This window comes from Schistocerca cancellata, chromosome 2 (genome assembly GCF_023864275.1).
Source record: "Schistocerca cancellata isolate TAMUIC-IGC-003103 chromosome 2, iqSchCanc2.1, whole genome shotgun sequence".
Classification (NCBI taxonomy): Eukaryota; Metazoa; Arthropoda; class Insecta; order Orthoptera; family Acrididae; genus Schistocerca; species Schistocerca cancellata.
In genome coordinates this window covers 927705077-927724518 of record NC_064627.1, presented here as the reverse complement: position 1 = coordinate 927724518, position 19442 = coordinate 927705077, and the positions used below count along the sequence as shown (strand labels likewise).

Below are 19442 nucleotides of genomic sequence, written 5' to 3'. Positions count from 1 at the left end.
CTGAAATGTACTTCACACTAAGGATTGAAGATTTTGGTCGGTGGCAAACCATACAAAGTAGTCAAGAGTAGATGTTCATTCCATCAGCATAAAATGCAATATATATTCTCTCTCTGAATCCTGATGCAAAATAATTGTGTTATTTATCTTCTTGTTGTGCATGTATGGCACTTGTGTGTGTGACGGGCGGGGGAGGGAGGTGGGCTGTCGTGCAAATGTGCAAGTAACAAGTAAAAGGGACAGCAAAGATGGGGTATTGTGACAAAATGTGGTGAACACTTATTTGGATCTTCTGTCTCTCTTTCATTAATTTAACTTGGTGATGGTCTATGGGCAATGAAAAACTCAAGGCAGTCGAATGACTATACGAAATTACTTCCTTTGCCTACGAGTTATACTTAAATGTAGTTGGGAGTTTTCCTTTTAGGCTATATTTATTTAAACCTTCTCTTCATTACTTATTACTAGTTGTAGTTTTATATGCTATTATTGAGTGTTTTATTAGAACGAAGTGTCATAATGTGAAAATGGCAGTGTAGTAACATGACACACTTCTGCTCATGTTGGTTCACAAATTTTACTGTTCTTGACTGTTTGACAAATAGTGTGCACCAACTGTTTTAGCTAATATCACCCAAACCATGCAAACTGTAAATGAACAGAGTGCAGAACACAAAAAACATTAAAAACAGATGGAATTAAATAAGTTGACAGTGCTGGAACACAATTTGAAAAATTGTGTCTCAAAATAAGTTTTTAAGAAACAACCACTGAAACAATCACAACTGTAACACATCTAGGAATGCGTGTTGAAAGCGATTTCAAGTGGCATGTCAGAAAAATCATTAGGAAATGTGTAGTTTTCCCAACAAAAGGGGGAGAGCTTACAAAACGGTTTGACTGGTCACCAAGTACAAATTGTTTGACAGTCTGGGATTTTCTCAAATGAGAAGAAAGGCCATCTAAAGAAAAGCAATGTGTATCCACAAAGGCTCATTTGGCAAGTGTGGCAGCATCATAGGATGCTCATCTGCATCCAAAGGCACATGCTACAACATAAATTTTGTGCATCACCTAGCGTGTTCTGCTAAAGAAGGGCGAAGCAAAATATTACTTCCCCCATAAAATATTACTTCCTCTTCAAAATATCTCATGAAATGACAATGACAGTAACATCAGAGACAATCAAATTTTATTGAAGCTTTACCAACAGTTTTCCTTCCCACATATTATTCATGACAAACAGGATAGGGGAGGGAAGCTGATTGCGGTTAGTTGGTTTGTGGGGTGCTCAACTCTGTGGTTACAAGCGAAGGTGATTGTGGTACATCAAATAGCCCCAGCTATGCCTCTTCAGTTTTCTGGCTGAGTATAGGTGTAGATGCGAATGTATACAACAGTTGCATATCAGTATGTGTACGACATAGATTATTGCAGTGTCCGCATAGTTTGCCCTCTGATGTACCTGGTCTCAAGATATTGCTAATTATGGAGAACACCTAGGCAGCAGAAAAAGTTTCACAGCAGGGGTTGTCAAAGTTACGAACTACATAGCAAAGAAGTGTGCGATGCTCATAGAGTCTGACAAGGATCTTGTGTACGTAAGAGGGGAAGAGATGTAATGAAATGCTATTCCATATGATTTACAGACAATATCATTTCAGCATATGATTTTCTGCTGCACTGGAGAAACTAGCTGACACATTCCAGACAAAGAATGTGTTGAGTTCGGAGAAACTCACTCCTTTGTTGTACTTCAAGTCTGCCTATTGTTAATTTGTTTATTTGATTTTGGTTCAGTTTGACATCCATATCAATGAAAAAATATAATTACAAATCTCAAGAGGCCAAGCAAGAAAAAGGAGGCTGTGTGTATTAGATAATCATCTAAACAGAAATATCAGCCTTTAATACTAAGTGTTTAACGTGTTGTCAACTGCCTTGTTCTAAAACTAAGTGGGAATCCTCAATATATAAGAAGCAGATTAGGAGCCAGAAGTTTACAGCCTTCAGTAATGCCCCCATTAAAAAATCCATGGAAAGCCTGACATTTGGTATCCATCCAAATGCACAATTTATATGACTGACATGTTTGCATGTCTTCAAACATGTGCTGATTATTATGAGTAAGAAACTGGTTCGAGTGTAAAGACAAAATTGGTTGCTTTCAAATAGACATTAGTTAGTTAAGAAACTTCTCAATTTTCGAAGCTCATGTGCTGATAGAATTTCACTGTTGACTGTCCTGATCTTGTCCTCTAGTACACGTCCTGAATTACTTTCCTACTGAGTCTATTATTTTCATTCCTGCTCACTACTTTTTCTTTCCTTTGCTGAATGAATGAAGCTCTGGTTTCAATAGCTGATGCTTATACTATGTTTTAGTTTGTGCCACTGTTTGATTCTAGCTTGCAAGTAAAGATTTGATCTCGACATGATTGCAGATGCATCTCGGATGCAATTTTCTCCGTTAAATTACTTCACATGAATGACAGTACTGTTCTTGGGCAGTCGGATACTGACTGATACCTTCCCTCCTTTTCACTATACATTCTAAGACAAGAAAAAACAATGCACCATAAAAGAATTATCCGAATGGGACAGAAATTGGTAAATATGATGTACAGATACTGAGAAACAAATGATTACAATTTCAGAAAAAATGGATGATTTATTCAAGAGAAAGAGCTTCTCAAATTGAGCACACCAATAACACATTGGTCCACCTTTGGCCCTTGTGCAAGCAGTTATTCAGCTTGGCATTGATGGAAAAAGAGTTTTTGGATGTCTTCCTGAGGGATATCATGCAAAATTCTGTCCAAATGACACGTTACATCGTAAAAAAAAAAAAAAAAAAAAGCAGGTTGGAAGGCCCTGCCCATAATGCTCCAAATATTCTCAATCAGGGACAGATCCAGTGACATTGCTGGCCAAGGTAGGGTTTGGCAAGCATGAAGACAAGCAGTGAAACTCTCGCCTTGTGTGGACAAGCATTATGTTGCTCAAATGTAAGGCCAGGATGGCTCGTCATGAAGGGAAACAAAATGGGATACAGAATATCAATATATCACTGTGCCATAAGTGTGCCACAGATGATAACCAAAGGGGTCCTGCTATAATAAGAAATGGTACCGTACCCCAAACCATTTCTCCTGGTTGTTAGGCTGTATGGCAGGCAACATTCAGGTTAGTATCCCATCACTATCCAGGGCATCTCCAGGCACGTTTTCAGCCTGAAATCTCACTGAGTGGAGTAGAATTGCCTTCATTGATGACTCCCACCTCAAATTCAGCCCCGATGACAAACGAACACTTGTCTGAAGATGCTCTGTACAGCGGTTTGATACCACCTCCACTGTCACCAACCATACAGCCCGACAATCAGGAATAATGTGGCATATCTTTTCATATCAGGACCCCTTTGGTTGTCATCCATGGCACCCTTACAGCAATGGTACACTGGCAATATTCTATGCCTCGTTTTGTTGCTCTTCATGGCAAGCTGTCCTGGGTTTACGTTTCAGCAAGATACTACCCACCCTCACACCGCGATATTTTTACTGCTTGAGCTTGCTAAGCCCTACCTTCACCAGCAAGGTCAGCAAAGCCCTAACTCAGAATTTTTGGAGCATTACGGGGAGGGCCCTCCAACGAGCTTGGGATTTTGATGATCTAATGCACCAATTGGACAGAATTTGGGATGATATCCCTCAGGAGAACATCCAACAACTTTATCAATCAATGCCAAGGCAAATAACTACTTGCACAAGGGCAAGAGGCAGATCAATGCATTATTGGCTTGCTCAATTTGTGAAGCTCTCTCTGTTGAATAAATCATTCTATTTTCTTTGAAATCATAATCATTTACTTGTTTGTACACGTTCATCACATCTACCAACTTCCACCTCATTTGCATAATTCCTTCATGGTGCTTTTTTTTCATCTTCAAGTGTATTTTAGCACTCCAACTCTATTTCAGGTCAACATGGTGTGACTATAATGTGTCTCCCTATACAAGTTCATAAAGAAATACATACTTCATTAAGATCTAGATTGCTACAGAAAAATGGCAATTGGTATGGGAGGAGTATTATCATGGGAGCGGCAATGATTGAAAATGGTATATTTACCCCAATATTTTGGCATTGGCAACATGAGCCCAGTTCCATGTGGCAAATTTGCAAGTTAGCTATGGAGGTGGAGGTGGGGGTGGGGTGGAGTGGAGTGGGAAGAGTGAAGTTTTATAATACGTGACTATGACGATTTAATCTTTTATCAGCGGCATATGATGCACTGCAATGCTGATGTTTGGCATTACGTGTGAACTACTCATGGTTTTGATGGCTCCTTTGGGTTCTATTATGCAATAGGTTACATCAGTGAGTCCGCTGTATGTAGCAGAGCCGTGATGGTAGAGAGGGGAACTACACAGTCCAGTTACACAGCTTTTAGTATAAATTAAATATGACAGTCAAATAATTCCACATAAATGCTATGATAAAATAAAGAAGGTATTGGAAATGCACGCGCAACCCCCCCCCCTGCCCCCCCCCCCCAACACACACACACACACACACACACACACACACACACACACACACACACACACACACACACACACACACACACACACACACGTAACAGGTGCATTTAAAGCTAAATTTTGGTTAATAGCAAAAAACTGTGCTGGCATAACTGGCGCCAGCACACCATGCGGCATAGAGGTTACAAGAGTATCAATACAGGCCAATGACAAGACTTGCGGGAAATATGCCGCCAACACCCTCTCAGCTGCCAGTATTTAGGATTGCTGCACAGACCAAAGGGCCAATTTAGCCAGTTACTAAGGCAGTCAGTTTAGTTAGTTACGCCGAGTTAGTTGGAGGCTGTATGCCGTGGAGTTCCAGCGTGTCACTGAAATGGATCTGCAGACTTAGCCTCTAGCACTGAGACAGGCAGCACATAACAACCTCATAGTGAACATAACAAACTTCTGCTTCAACTGCATTGGACTATACAGGAGAGAGCTTCTACCACAGCACACTGAACTTAAGTTAAATATCTCTTTGTTTATGAATAAAGAACCCAGTTATTAATTGCGAGCAGTTTATGTTATAGAGCGAGGATACTGGCCACCAACCAACATCCTCTTCTTGTTTCCCATGGTACAGCTTTACAGAGACAAGACGACATAAAAGTAGATAAGGAGAATACAACAAAAACAGTTAATATGACCTATCGGAATCTGATACAGTACTTCAGATTACTGTATCTGACTGATTTTGTACAAACTAGTTGATTCAACCCATCAAAATTAGCTAAAACCTACAGCTTAATGATTTGGGGAAATTCATTCATTCACACATCATGTTCTGCAAGCATCATCATGAAGGACAGCATTCAGAGATATGGAGTGAGTGGCATTATACATCAACAGACAGAAGCAACCACTGCTGGGTCTTTCTGTGGAGTATATTAAAGACAAATTATGACCAGTGCTCATCTTCTCATACTGATAATTATGGGAATTCTTTCTGGGTTACTTTATTAGCAGGAAATCAACTACTCTGAAAACAGCCACATCTTCACCTCTTATTTTTTTTAATAATAATAATAATAATAATAATAATAATAATAATAATAATAATAAACATTTAAAATAAGAGCAAAAATACCCAGACACACTTACAGATCTTCTCTCATCAAAATAGAAAAGGTATTCAGTTAAAATATGTAATGAAACTATCAGCACACACATCACAAACATGTGGGATAGGCATGTGTCACTACCATGGATGATTAGTAGGATTGGGAAACTACATCTTATTTTTCACTATCTTCAGCAACATATTCTTCTATCACCACAAGAAAAGTGGGCTGGGAAGGAGGGAGATAAAACTTACAAAACTGTTTCAGGCCAGAAAGCAATCTCTGAACGGAGGATGTAAATAGGGTCTGTAGGTAACTTATTTCACATCCCATCCACAGAACCTAACTTTTCATGAATGAATATCTTTCTGCACTGCACATAAGAATTTCATTAAATACTTCTAATAACGTTATGTACTTACTGTTGTTAAACAATGCTATATTCTTATGTCATTGTGCTACTGCGTATTTTTCAGTCTGCTAAGTAATAATGAAATATTCTAAAACAACAGATGCTGTTAATCAGTAACATGAAAAATATGTGGTGCCTTTAGGGGGTGAGTGCACAACAGCAATCTGATCGATATCTGCAGCACACTACAATAAAAACAGAATGTAACATGATGCAGTTATCCATTTATGACATAAACTGACTGCCTTTTTGCTGTAATTAACATCCAAAACATGAATAGTGGACTAATAATACTGACCTGTGTTGCTTCAATAGAGTACAGTCACCACCTTCATTTGGGTCCAGATTGTAAACATACAAATAACCATCAGCAGAAGCAACAAGCAACCTCAGGACTTTTTGTATGCTGTTGAATAAAACCATTAATTGAATATTAATATACTGAAACGTATTGCAACATAATAAGAAAGAGAACATATGGCACTTGCTGAATTCATTTATCAAATACAAAATCTATAGATGAAGGGTAGTTCTGAAATAAGTTGCACATATGTCCAACAGTAAGAAATACAAGAGGAAATTTTACCGTCTGCAGTTCACAGGTTGCATATCATCTGATGGAAGCATTATGACCCTTATAACGGAGTTATGATGAAACCGGCAATTTTGACAGTGTGTGCACCACACAGCATCACAATGTGTGATATATATTTGCTGCACTCCTGAATGAAAGAGGCTTTGGTGATTGCCCATTACAAATGAGTACATGGCATAATTTGTGCAGAAGTCTCAGGTATATGGTCCAGACATGATGTCACAATAATTAGTTTGATGATGGTATCAGTTGTCTTGTGATGAATGAGTTTGTGGAGGAGTGCCAATGGCACTGACTATAGAGACACCGAGTACAATTGACTACCAAGATGACAGCCATGTGCTAGATTACTGAAAAAGCAGAGAAAAGGTTAGTGCATTGAAACATTACTCCCTATCACATATTTAAAAAAAAAAAAAAAAAAAAAAAAAAAAAAAAAAAGTGTCAGTCAGCAACATCTCCTTCATTACAAACAGGAAATCAATCAACCTCCAGTGTATTAAAGTTGGATCTGTCACCAATCACACGGAGTTTCAAAGTGACCCTGTCTGATAGCCAGTTCACATTGTGTTTTGGGATACAAAATAATTTGATTGTTCAACTTTTACTTACTTCCTGAAGTGACAGAGAGAGAGAGAGAGAGAGAGGGGGGGGGGGGGGGGCAGGGAAAAGACTACTTCAGTTGTGTATTTTGCTTCTTCAAGTCAACTCAAGGGCCTACACAAGAGCAACAGTAGCAGCAGTTCTTCTGGAGACAGCTGGCCATGTAAGGTTCACTACCATTCCTTACTGTTCACCTTGACTCCACCAAAACCAACTTGTTCCAAGCTATATACAGGGAGCTAGTTACAAAACATTACAGAAGGAATTGTGATGAGGAGAGTAGTTTCCATTTCTGTCCAGATATAGAACAAAAGATTTCTACAAGAGCAGTACTAAAAAAAACTTGTTAAAAGTATACTAAATGTCTCAACAGCTATGGAATCCATGGTAAAATAGATGTGTTTCTATTTTCACTGTGTTTTGATTACTTGAACAAAAGTCCAACACATAATGAATTTGTGAAATTTATTTTCAGAACTACCATTACAATTTTTTCAAAGAATAGTTACTTAAAACACTCTGAGAAAAGACAAGATCAGTGCAACTGTGACAAAAATATCACATAAATTATAACTTTTACCACATTTTTACACAATAAGAGCAAGACATATACAAATGAAAATTTTGGAGCATACAAAATTAATTTAGTCCAACATAAACGAAAGAGTACTCAATGCACTCCAAATGCCTATGCCGCAACAGCTGAACAGTGCTGCAAAAATTTAAATGTAGTATTGGGTCTAACACACCTTCAACTCTGTACTGACTGAAAATCAGTATCAGTCCGTAGCACTGGGGAGTGGAAACTACTACAAGCAAAATTTGTTAAATGAAATAACATTCAACTGTAGGCAGGCCCAAGACTGACCAACATCGTATATTATGTAAATAGGCTTCAGAAAAAGTGCAAGATAACACAAAATTCTTTCCTTGCATTCAGTCAAGGCTCATCCTTAAAACACGAACCTTCCATATTGAATATATTCATGTGACCTCTTTATGAAATGGGTGTGCCACATGATCCCAAATGTGGGGGAGACACTGATTTACTTATGTCTATTTTCCAGCATTTAGTTGAGCCTTCAATAGCAGATACCAAAATTCAAAACTGCCATGTATGTATTTAGGTGATGAAGTTTGTACAGAGTTACAAGTCCACAGCTTCATGTGATGTTTTACATGATACTGAGGTTTCGAAAACAAACAAAAATTTTATTCAGTGTCTGTCTATTCTTAATTTCCTACACAAACAGAAACATTGCTCCAATTTTGGTCATCATCAGTGTTGCCACGACACCACATCAATGGAAACAAATATATAATACTATCTGAAGTGACACACTTGCTGTCAATACCAACCACCGTTTGCCACTCTCAATGTTCTGCTGTTGCTCTTCCCACCTTCATCCCAGAACTACTTCTGTAATAGTGGCTTGTGAGAACATTGTCGTGCTGTCGACCACGAAACATGTTATTATTACAAAATGTCTTAGCTCAAATTATCTTTTATATGATTTCAAATTAAGCTGAAGGTCAATTTTATGCAAGATTCATTGCATCGCATTCAGGAAATCACATATTGCAAGTTCTACAGAAATGAAAATTGTGTTTATGATTTATCGATTGAACTGAGTGACATGTGGCTAGGAGGGTTAAAAGCATACAAAAACAGAAATCACTGCAGTAGTTGTACAGACTGTAAGCAAATGAATGAAGTATTACTGTAGTAATTTTCAATACCATAGTTAGCAAAGTAAAGGCTTCAGAAATTTCATTCTTAATCATTAACTCTGGGATACAAAAGGCTTATCAAATACAGACTGATTTCCTTTCTAGACAACCATATTTGTAAACGCATTTTAGGTGACTAACTAACCTAGTTTTTTCATTGTAATCTACGATAGAAAACAGTTTACCAGCACATGCAGTAATGATGATTATTATTATTTAAAGAAACCTCATCTGTGAAGTAGCACTAATTATTCCTTTTTCCTCCAGAAACTCTCCGACAGTAAACATTCCACCTACATTGTCAGTTCACAACAGAAACAATGCACTACACATATTTTCTTTAACCACATAAGCAACCAAATTTCAGCAAATAATTTGAGAAAAAATGAATTTAACATCAGTTCAAAATAAATTTTCTAAATATATACATACACTGTGATGGCACAAACATTTCTGAGTCCCTGGAAAGGAAGATGAACGGTGGCAAATGCTCGACCTTGGCTGAACACGGTTGTTACTTGCGACGGTAGATAATTGGCAGATGCTGACACAGCCTTTGACAGGTAACCCATCCAGCCTTGATTTTCTGATGGCACACGTCGCAATCTAAGCACACAAGGGGGGAAAAGCAAGTTAAAACAAACTAAACCAACTACGCACACAATTATAGTTGCTTCAGAGACTGGCGACAATATCTTATGATAGGAAAAACAGTGAATTCATCGGAAATCCATTATTCTCTCATTTGATTACTCATGCACTATTCAGTATTAGTATAACAGATTTAATTGTCATGGTAACTTGACTGAGAAGAATCACAATGTTTGGCAAGAAATACATATTTTAATTGTAACTTTAAGAAAAATCTGACTTACAAATGTAAAATATTTACGGCTTTGACACAGAATAACTTTAAGAAACTCTGAGAATATAGGACTAAATAAGATTTCTCATCTCTTCTAAATGCAGCCTGAAGAAATTTAAAGTGCATATTATGACACTTTATCAAGCCCCTCTACAACTGTCCACAAAAAATTGTTGCATTTTTGTGATGCAGTAATCGGATAAAAAAAAAAAGTTGGTTGCCTGAATCTGGTATGACAAGTATGGAGACAGTATAAGAGGGCGGATTCCTTCCAAGAGGAGGAGGAGGAGGAGGAGGAGGAGGAGGAAGAGGAGGAGCACCATGCAGCATTTACTAGAAGGGACAGCAGCCCACTGGATGTTGTTCCTGTCTGGGTAAGGACTTTATTTGTATCATCAAAACAAGTGTTGGGCACTAACTGTTTCTCTAGTTAAATGATTGGCCCATTCACTCCCTGGGGTACCCACAGGACTTGGGACCCAGAGAATGACAACTGAGTAGGCAGTTCAACTAATGTCAGAGAGAAATTCATGAATAGAAGCTATCACAGGGTGACAAGAGTAACAGCAATCAACAGCCTGGGGACTGCTCACTGAAGCACCGAAAATTAAAACACAGTCACAGGAGGTCTGCTTAATAAAATGTATGGTTCTGCTAATGGCTATCAGCTCCACTGTACAAACACCACTTGTTTCTGGCAATAGGTTCCTGACTGGTGAGAGATGAAAAGCATATCCCACCCTGTCCATGGTTTTAGAGCCGCCAATGTAAATGACAGAAGTACCCTGACACTCATCAGAACTGAGAGGAATAGATGCCAAAAGGATTACAGGATGACAAACTTTTGAAATAGTGAACTGGATACTAACTAGGGTGGGGCAGCAGTGGAGGGGGCACATTCTAAGGGGGTTAGGTGAAGCTCCTGGCAGACAGCCTCAACGTGCACTTCAGCTGGTAATCCTAAACAAGGACAGGTATCAGAGGGTTAATGCCAGTTGCACTGAAAAAATAATTCAGTAAGTTGGATGATTAGCAAATTGTCAGATGGTGATTACATAAGTGACCAAGAGCTGGTACTGTCAGAACTGAAGAGGGAGAAAGATCCCCACTTCAGCAATGATACTTTCTATGGATCTAGTCCAGAAGATGTCACTGGTCAGTCTTACTTCTCATCGACAGACTGGGTCCAATAATTTCAAATCTGTACTTGCTGCTGACTCATGAACCTGGCAACCAAGAATCCAATCACAACACGACCACAACACAGTACATACAGAGGAGAGTAATGTAATCTGCAAACCAAGAGATGTGGGCAAGGAAGCAGATAATATTAAGCTTTTGCATGCAGCTAATATTTAGCTGACAAATACAGGCAGCCATGATAGATTCTTATCTAAGAGCAGTCCCAAAAATCAGGCAGGAGTGCACAACAACTTCCTAGTGCTGGGTACTAAAGCAGAGTCCTGAGTAAGGGTGGAATGTGATATGTTATCAATGTATGACTGTTTTTGTGGGAGAGAACTGCTATCCATGGAAAAGGGTCCAGGTGGAGGCCCTGCAGATGGCACCTTGGAGCTGACTTTCAGCCAAGGCTGCAGATTGGGAGCTATATCAAACGCAAAATTCATCAACATACAGTGTGAGGGTGAACGATGGTCTAACAGCTATCACTAACCCACTGGTGGTGGTGGTGGTGGTGGTGGTGGTGAAGAAGAAGAAAAAGAAGAAGAAGAAGAAGAAGAAGAAGAAGAAGAAAAATGAGAGAAACTCAGCACAAAACCCTGCAGGACACCACTCTCTTGGATCCATGGAGAACCAAATGATATACACACTCCAACCCAAAGCAACCAGTGGAATAAAAAAACTGACCAATAAAAATTGGTTGGTAGCCCCAATCCCCAGTGATGGAGGGTAAGTAAAATGTTATGGCACCAAGTAGTGTCATACGCCTTATGTAGATGAAGAAAGACCACAATGACGTGTTGTCACTTAGAAAAAGCCTGCTGGATTGCTGTTCCCTGCCTAATCAGATGGGAGGTGGTGGAGCATCCCTTCCAGAAACCACATTGATAATGGGATAAAAGGCCCTGCAAGTCAAGAGCCCAGTATAATTATCGCACTACCATCTATTCAAGCAGTTTGAAGAGCGTGTTGGTGAGGCTGACTGGTTGGTATCTGTCAATGGGTGAGGGTGTTTTTACCTGGTTTAAAGATTGGGATGATGAACCTATCTTCCCACTGTGAAGGGAAAGCCATCTAGCCACATACGGTTGATGCTCCTGAGTAGATGCAGTCTGTGTAACAGACAGATGTTGGGTCATCTGATCATGAACCAGAACAGGGTTGGAGGCCATGTCATGTAATGAGTCAAGAGCCTGAAGAGTTGCCAATCAGTGAAAGATTCATTATATAATCTGGCAAGACTAGGGATGAAAGACAGGGAGATGTCTTCAATTTATCTTTTATGCATACATACATCAGTACAAATATCACCATGGGGGAAGAGATCTGGAACAGTTGCTGGTTGGCCCACACCTGAAGAGATATGTTTCCAAGAAGAAGATACAGCAATCCCAGCATTCCTTCTTATTGTATTTAATTAGATAGTGAGCCTTAATGGGAAACTGCTGCAAAGTGAGAAGGTTATATAAAAAGCGCTCCTGCTTTTATTTCCAGAGGACTTGAGGACTTCATCTGACTGGCTTCATTATGTCACAGAGATGGAACAGGCTGCTCTGCACAGATACTCAGAGAGTGCCACTTCAGTTTGCTCCATTTCCTTGACAAATTCTAGCCAATCAGATACTATCCTTGTGGCATAAAAGTGCGGACCTTATCTGTTACATGAAAGTCATACTTAGCCCTAATGACAAATATTGGGGTAGCCATCAAAAGCTTTGGATTTTATCCAAATTTGACATGTTAAGTTAACTGAGAACTTTTTATCTGCACAAAGGAAATGTTTTCCAGAGAGAGAAGAGCGCAACAGTTCTTTTTCAATGTCTCACCAAATCCTGTATCCTGAGCACCTGAAAATTAGAGCTGCATAATTCTGTATCCAACCAATAAAAACATATCAGTCATTGCCATTAAAATTTCAGATCTTACATAGATTTATCATGAAATAAACAACTAAAATATGTAAAATTGCAATCTGTAGAAACCACAGAAAATACAGTTAGTGTTACAAGTAGACATTACACGAATGTGTTCCTCACAGTTTTGTTATCACATATTTAGTTCAAAGAACCACTTATGCCTAACCTCCTTTATTCCACTTACTTTCTTAATTAACAATGACTAACTTTAGCAATACTTTAATTCAGTAAGATTTTTTTTCCAAATTTGAAGGAGCAGGAAAAAACAGTTATACCACTACTATCAATTATCTTTTGTGTTTATCCACAGCTACAGTAGATCTTTCAAGTGTTAAAACCATTTTTGCTACCTTTGTCTATTTCATCATTCAACTGTGCACTATCAGCTGATTTGGCATATGGCCATTATCAAGTACTTAAAAACACTGAAATCAGTCAAATGTTTTGTGAAATGATTTGTCTAAAAGTAAGAAATAAAACAGATGAAAGAATTATCTGATGCATAACATCTGCTGTACATGATTTTGAGCATTATTCAAAGGCACATCAAATGTTTCTCTATTTTATTTCTTACTTTTTGATAAATCATTTCACAAAAAACCTGACATTACTTTTTTTGTTCATGATCTTATTGACACCTCATTAGCTTTCCTTGCATCCCCTGTTCTCAAAATATTCTAAATTTACTACTCGATTCAAAGGCAAGCATTCTGACAATTAAGTACCACACCAATGTACCTTTTTAAGCACAAAATAGCTAGCCTTGAAAAGTAATTTTTTGATACCTCATTTGACTTCCTACTGTCTGCTACTCTTGAAATACTCTAAATATAGTACTTCACTCAAAGGAAACCTTTTGGCAGTTAAATATCACCCCAATGTAACTTTTTATTTACAAAATAAGAGGCCTTGAAGAGATGGACTTCTGACACTTCATTTACATTAGCTAGCAGCAACTGTTCACGAAATTTTTCAATTTTTCCCTCGAATCACTAAGCTTTTATTAATTATACTGATGAGTTTCGACCTTAGACCTCACACTCGTCAATCTGACAGCCCATTTGTTCTTTCCCCATTACTGATTTTAAAATCGACAAAAATTTTCTTTCAAATCACTAAATTTTTTCTTAATTACCCTGCTCACTTTCAAGCAAATAAACACTTATATGCAAAATTAGTGTCCATTTTAGTCATACCTTAGCAGTTATTGTCAGATGTGCCAGTGTTATAAAAGCTGAACTCTGAAGTGAGGTTACTATATATTTGAGTGCATCTAATGGTGAGAAATAAGTGTGTATAATGACATCACTCAAATGGATGCAAATTAACATACTGAGAATTACCTAATGGTGTAAGTTAACACCATGAAATACACAGTAACACGTTAATGAGTCACTGTAACTAATTACCAATGTCAATTTGTTTTTTAAGCTTTAGTTCCACACAGTCACTGTAAAATTTATCTTTTGGAGAGTTTCAAGGACACTATATTTGAAATATCAGTTTCATGATCACAAATGCAAAATTATTGCTTTAAATATATAGTACATTAAAGTCAACACAATGTCACTTCATGAAGCATAATGGAGATGGATGCAAACATGTCAACATTTACCTTACTGAATCAGGAAAAGAATGCTATATGCCCATAACAACAACAACAACAAGTTAAAACAGTGCATTGTGAATCACATAAAAAATTGAGGTCTTGCAACATTCATTCACTGTTTTCTGTGAACCTCATCATGGACACTCCTTAAGGACGTGGAATGAGTGAAGATTTATGTTAAGAGAAGCAACCATTACAGACTGCTTCTATAAAAGCCACTGCTTCTCCACTTTCGCTACTCAGCTGCTGCATACCGGGAATTTAAGTAATTTTACCGAATGTAACAAGGGACTGGAAAATTTTGTGAAAATGATAACGCAAAAAATAATGCAAAATAAGCAGTTTTTAGCGAAATAAGCAATTTTTACAAGCTATTGCAATATTTTTAATTTTACCATATAAAAATGTTACAAATCTCAGGATCGGCGTTTACTAATATCCGTAACTGATAGTTGCTGAATGTTAAAACTGCATTTTGATTTCTAATTTCCTGAAGGTTTAGGTTCAAGTATAACATTAAGCTGACAGTTCATTTCCTGCTTAACAAACTTTGATGTGGTGACAACAATAGCACCAAAATTAGCACAAATAATGCAAAATTTGGCCAAAAACATTGAATTTAGAAAAAACAATACTGAATTTGAGTAAAAACACCAAACTTGAATAAAGAAACACTAAATTTCACAAAGAACACTAAATTTGACAAAAAGGATACTTAAATTTGCCAAGAATAAAATCAAATTTGGCAAAAAAGTAACATCAAATTTGGCAAAAAAGTAACATCAAATTTGGCAAAAAAGTAACCTCAAACCTGGCAAAATTTTAACCTCAAATTTGCCAAAAAGTAACACCCAATGAAGCAAAAATGAACAATGAATTTGAAAAAAAAAAAACAATAATAAATTTGACAAAAATATGAATGAATTTGGCAAAAAATAATGACACATTTGGCAAAAAATAACGCCTCATTTGGCAAAGAAAAAAAACCGAACATGGCAATCAATGATACTGAATATGGCAAAAAATAACGCCAAATTTGATTAAAAAAGTAACAATAAACTTGCCAAAAAATAACAGGATTTTGCAACAAAAGTAACATCAAATTTGGCACAAATAACAGTTAAATTGCCAAAAATATAAACAGTGAACTGACAAAATAACTCCAATTGAGCAAAAATTTACATCGAATTTGAGAAATAACACTAGATTTGGCATAAAAACATCAAATTTGGCAAAACGTAACGCCAAATTTAGCCATAAGTACCACTGAATTTAGCGAAAATTAACATCAAATTTGGAAAAAATACCACCAAATTTCACAAAAATAACAATAAGTTTGGCAAAAAATTTTCAAAAAAAAACCTCAAATTTGACGAAAAATAACACCAAATTTTGTAAGAAAATACCACCAAGTTTGGCTATAAACTAAAATGATTTTTCCCTGTCCCTACATATAATGAATGCTATCAGCTGCCTAAATACTGAAAAAGTTAAAAATCTGTTTAAAATGAACATTCTTGAGTCCAAATATTCTAAAAAAAGTAAAAGTGACTATTAAGTAAGGAATTCTTTTAGTTTAATTTTAATTATCAAGATATTTCATTTCTTGATGTCTCTATTAGGGTTTTCCACCAGAATATAAAATTCCATCCTGAAGCCTACTCAGGGACGCACATTCTATACAGAAAATATTTTTATTTCTTGTATTCTGTTGTGAATTTCACAATTCATCCCTCATTCAATCTTATTGCTAATCAGAAACACCATTACGGAATAAGGGTACTGGGACACAAGTGTAAGAATCCCTAAAAAGACTTGTGAAAAATGTTTGGTTATTGTAACAACATTATGAGAAGGAAAGTTGCAGCTAGGCACAACAAAAAGACTATCACAATTAAAGCTTTCAGCCATTAAGGCCTTCGTCAACACTAGACACACACACACACACACACACACACACACACACACACACACACACACAAGCACGCGCACACAAAACTCTCACACACCACAGTGTGGTTTCAGTTGCCTTAGACTGCAGAGAGTGTGTGTGTGTGTGTGTGTGTGTGTGTGTGTGTGTGTGTGCGCGTGTGTGTGTGTGTGTGCGTGCGCGTTTGCGCATGGGTGGTGTTGACGAAGGCCTTAATGGTTGAAAGCTTTAATTGTGAGTGTTGTTTTCGTTGTGCCTATCTGCGACTCAGCATCTCCACTGTATAGTGAGTAGCAACTTTCCTTCTCATAATATTGTCATGCTCCGTCCTGGATTTTCCATTGTTTGATGTTTGGTTATTGATGTCACAAAGATTCTCACTGCACATTTCGTTAGAAATACTTAATTTTATTTTACTTTAGCTCAACTGTCTCACGAGACGATGGCACAGAACAACAGTGAGCTAGAAATTCCGTTGGCATTCTCCACATGACGGTGCCACATCAGATTGCCATCCAACAGCATGCCTCACATATGGAGTTTCATTCATTGATCTAAAGTTTTGGCATCCAAAAGTCATTTTTTTTCCCCAAGGAACTGCACAGTATCAGTTTTTGTAACATTGTGCAATAAACTTTTTGTTGCCAGTCAGTTTTAAGTCTGTTCCACTTGGCTACGTCTGGTATGGATGTGTATTGGCTCTTTATCAGTATCTTTGTCAATGGCAAATATCACAGATATGCAACTGTTATCTAATGTCCATGACAAACAGTTTACGTACGTAAAGAACAGAAGTGGACCAGCTATCTAACTTACCAGGACTTCACATTTCCTCACTCTGAATTTAGTTTCATTCCCACTGCATTAATTTTAATGTGATCCACAGTTTTTGCTGTTAAAAATGACACCATCCCACACAAGGAGGAAGTGTTTTCTGCTACTGTTAAGAAAAAATCATTGTGTTTAGTGACCAATGATTTGAATAAAACATCGTATGTCTCACAGCTGCTGTCATCAGAAAGTTAAATTTCAACTGCCACACAGAATCTGTTTCATGCCTAATAATGCTCCAAAATGCCATATCGATAAGTTGTAGTTACATAATAAAGAAGCAATAGTACATCAATGACTGTAACAATTCTTCTTCTACACCAAGTAATAATATTTGTTTATGCAAGAAATACTGTGAACAACACAATTGATAGGCAAAACCAAATGAATATTCACCACGATCTCAATTACTGTGAGATAATACGCTATTTATGTAAGACAAATATATTAACAGTAACTAGCTTATCACACCTACCTCTGAAAAGAGTGGTTTTCCAGTGAGTTACAATTATCTTTAAAATTATAAAACAATACCTTAACAAAGTAAATACTAACTCTTCTCGTGGTTCTTCCAGCTTGAACACATGAACAGTTTCAGTATTGCTGGAACAGCAGAGGAAGTTGGAATCTATTGAAAAAGCAAGACTTGATATGCTGACGCAGCGTTTCACTCCACGCCGAAATTCATAGAGCTTTGTCCCATCGTTCACTAAAAAAACTCTAATGACAGTCCCTTTCTCGGATGCAGTTGCCACTTTGGTACCTGACGTACTAAATGCTAATGCTGCTAGTGGGCTGTCATGAGCTGGAATCATGGTCTTTGCATGCTGGCAACAGACAAAATGTGTCAATTAAGTCTGCTGTACTTCTAAGCAATTAAAAAGCAAAAATATCAACAATAGTAGAAATAACAGCATAAATAACAGGATAAACTCACCAAATTGATGGTATCAAAAATTTGAACCTCTCCAATTGTATTCGAACCTGGATATGCCAAATAACAGCAGTCACTGTTAACAGAGAGCGTGCATAGCCCAGAAGGGTTAGGTGGAGTATCTCGTATTGTGTGTAGTACCTTCATATCACGAATATTATGTATATACAGAGATTCTTCAAGGCATACCACAAGTCGCTACAACCAATGAAAAAAATCCTTTCTTAGTAAATTAAAATATCATGCAACACTGTAAAAAACAAAAAATTATTTTTTACATAAAGTAAGAAGAATCAAGGGAATAATCAGACAAGCTAAATACTGATATTTCCTGTGAAATTATGTGCAGAATGTAATTCCTTTTCCATAAAACCTACTCAGTGTTTACGGTACATAAAATTGAATTAGAATCCCAACTCATAGCTGTTGTCATCATAGCTGCAAGTTACTGACTGATTGGCACACAATCCTCTGTGCACAGAAAACAGGCTGGACAAGGATATAACAACAGAATAAGGGTTGGAAACAGTATGGATTCCAGAGGCTCCTGAGACCTCTATTTGTACAAGGAGGATACCAGAAGCCACTTTTACACTTGATAAAGACAGTAATGGGAGTCATCAAATGCTGGGTTTCAACTTATAATTTGGTATAGATTTGCCCCAATGAAATTACTGTGTCACACTCAAAAACTGTGAATACTTATACAGCACACAAATTTAATCTGTTGGCAATTGGTTAATAAACCAAATGCAGAAATAATCCTTCGAATGTGATCTTTAATTACCAATATTCACTTTTCCACATAATCACCAGCCAATTGGATATATTTCTGCCAACAATGAACAAGTGTTTTGAAGCCATCACAAAAGAAGTCGACACACTTTCTGCGCAACCACAGTCTCACAGTTCTCTCAATGTCTTCATCAGAAGCATAATGATAACGCTGCAGATCATCTTTCATTATCAGGAACAGATGGAAGTCAGACGGTGCTAAATCTGGACTGTATGGAGGATGCTTTATGGTGGTGAGGTTCAGTCTCTGAAGTTCTGCTGTGGTGGCACGTGAAGTGTGTGGTATGGTATTGTCATGCTGCAGGAAAACATTTCCCTTTTCCTTTTGGACCTTTGTTAGCCGTCGTTTCAGAGTTCGCAGCATTGTGATGTAATGCTCTGAATTTATTG

General features: G+C 37.4%; 1 protein-coding gene across 7 annotated transcripts in view; it reads right to left on the bottom strand.

Moving 5' to 3' along the window:
* The window catches only part of LOC126162877 (WD repeat domain phosphoinositide-interacting protein 2), an 84761-nt gene that overhangs the window by 17563 nt on the left and 47756 nt on the right, over nucleotides 1–19442 (bottom strand). For all 7 annotated transcript variants that reach the window (XM_049919665.1, XM_049919667.1, XM_049919666.1 and 4 more), the window contains exons 4-7: nucleotides 18261–18455; nucleotides 17879–18150; nucleotides 9423–9596; nucleotides 6360–6467 (exon numbers count right to left, since the gene is read on the bottom strand). In XM_049919665.1, the coding sequence (XP_049775622.1) occupies nucleotides 6360–6467; nucleotides 9423–9596; nucleotides 17879–18150; nucleotides 18261–18455 (749 nt within the window). The remainder of the gene's footprint in view (nucleotides 1–6359; nucleotides 6468–9422; nucleotides 9597–17878; nucleotides 18151–18260; nucleotides 18456–19442) is intronic.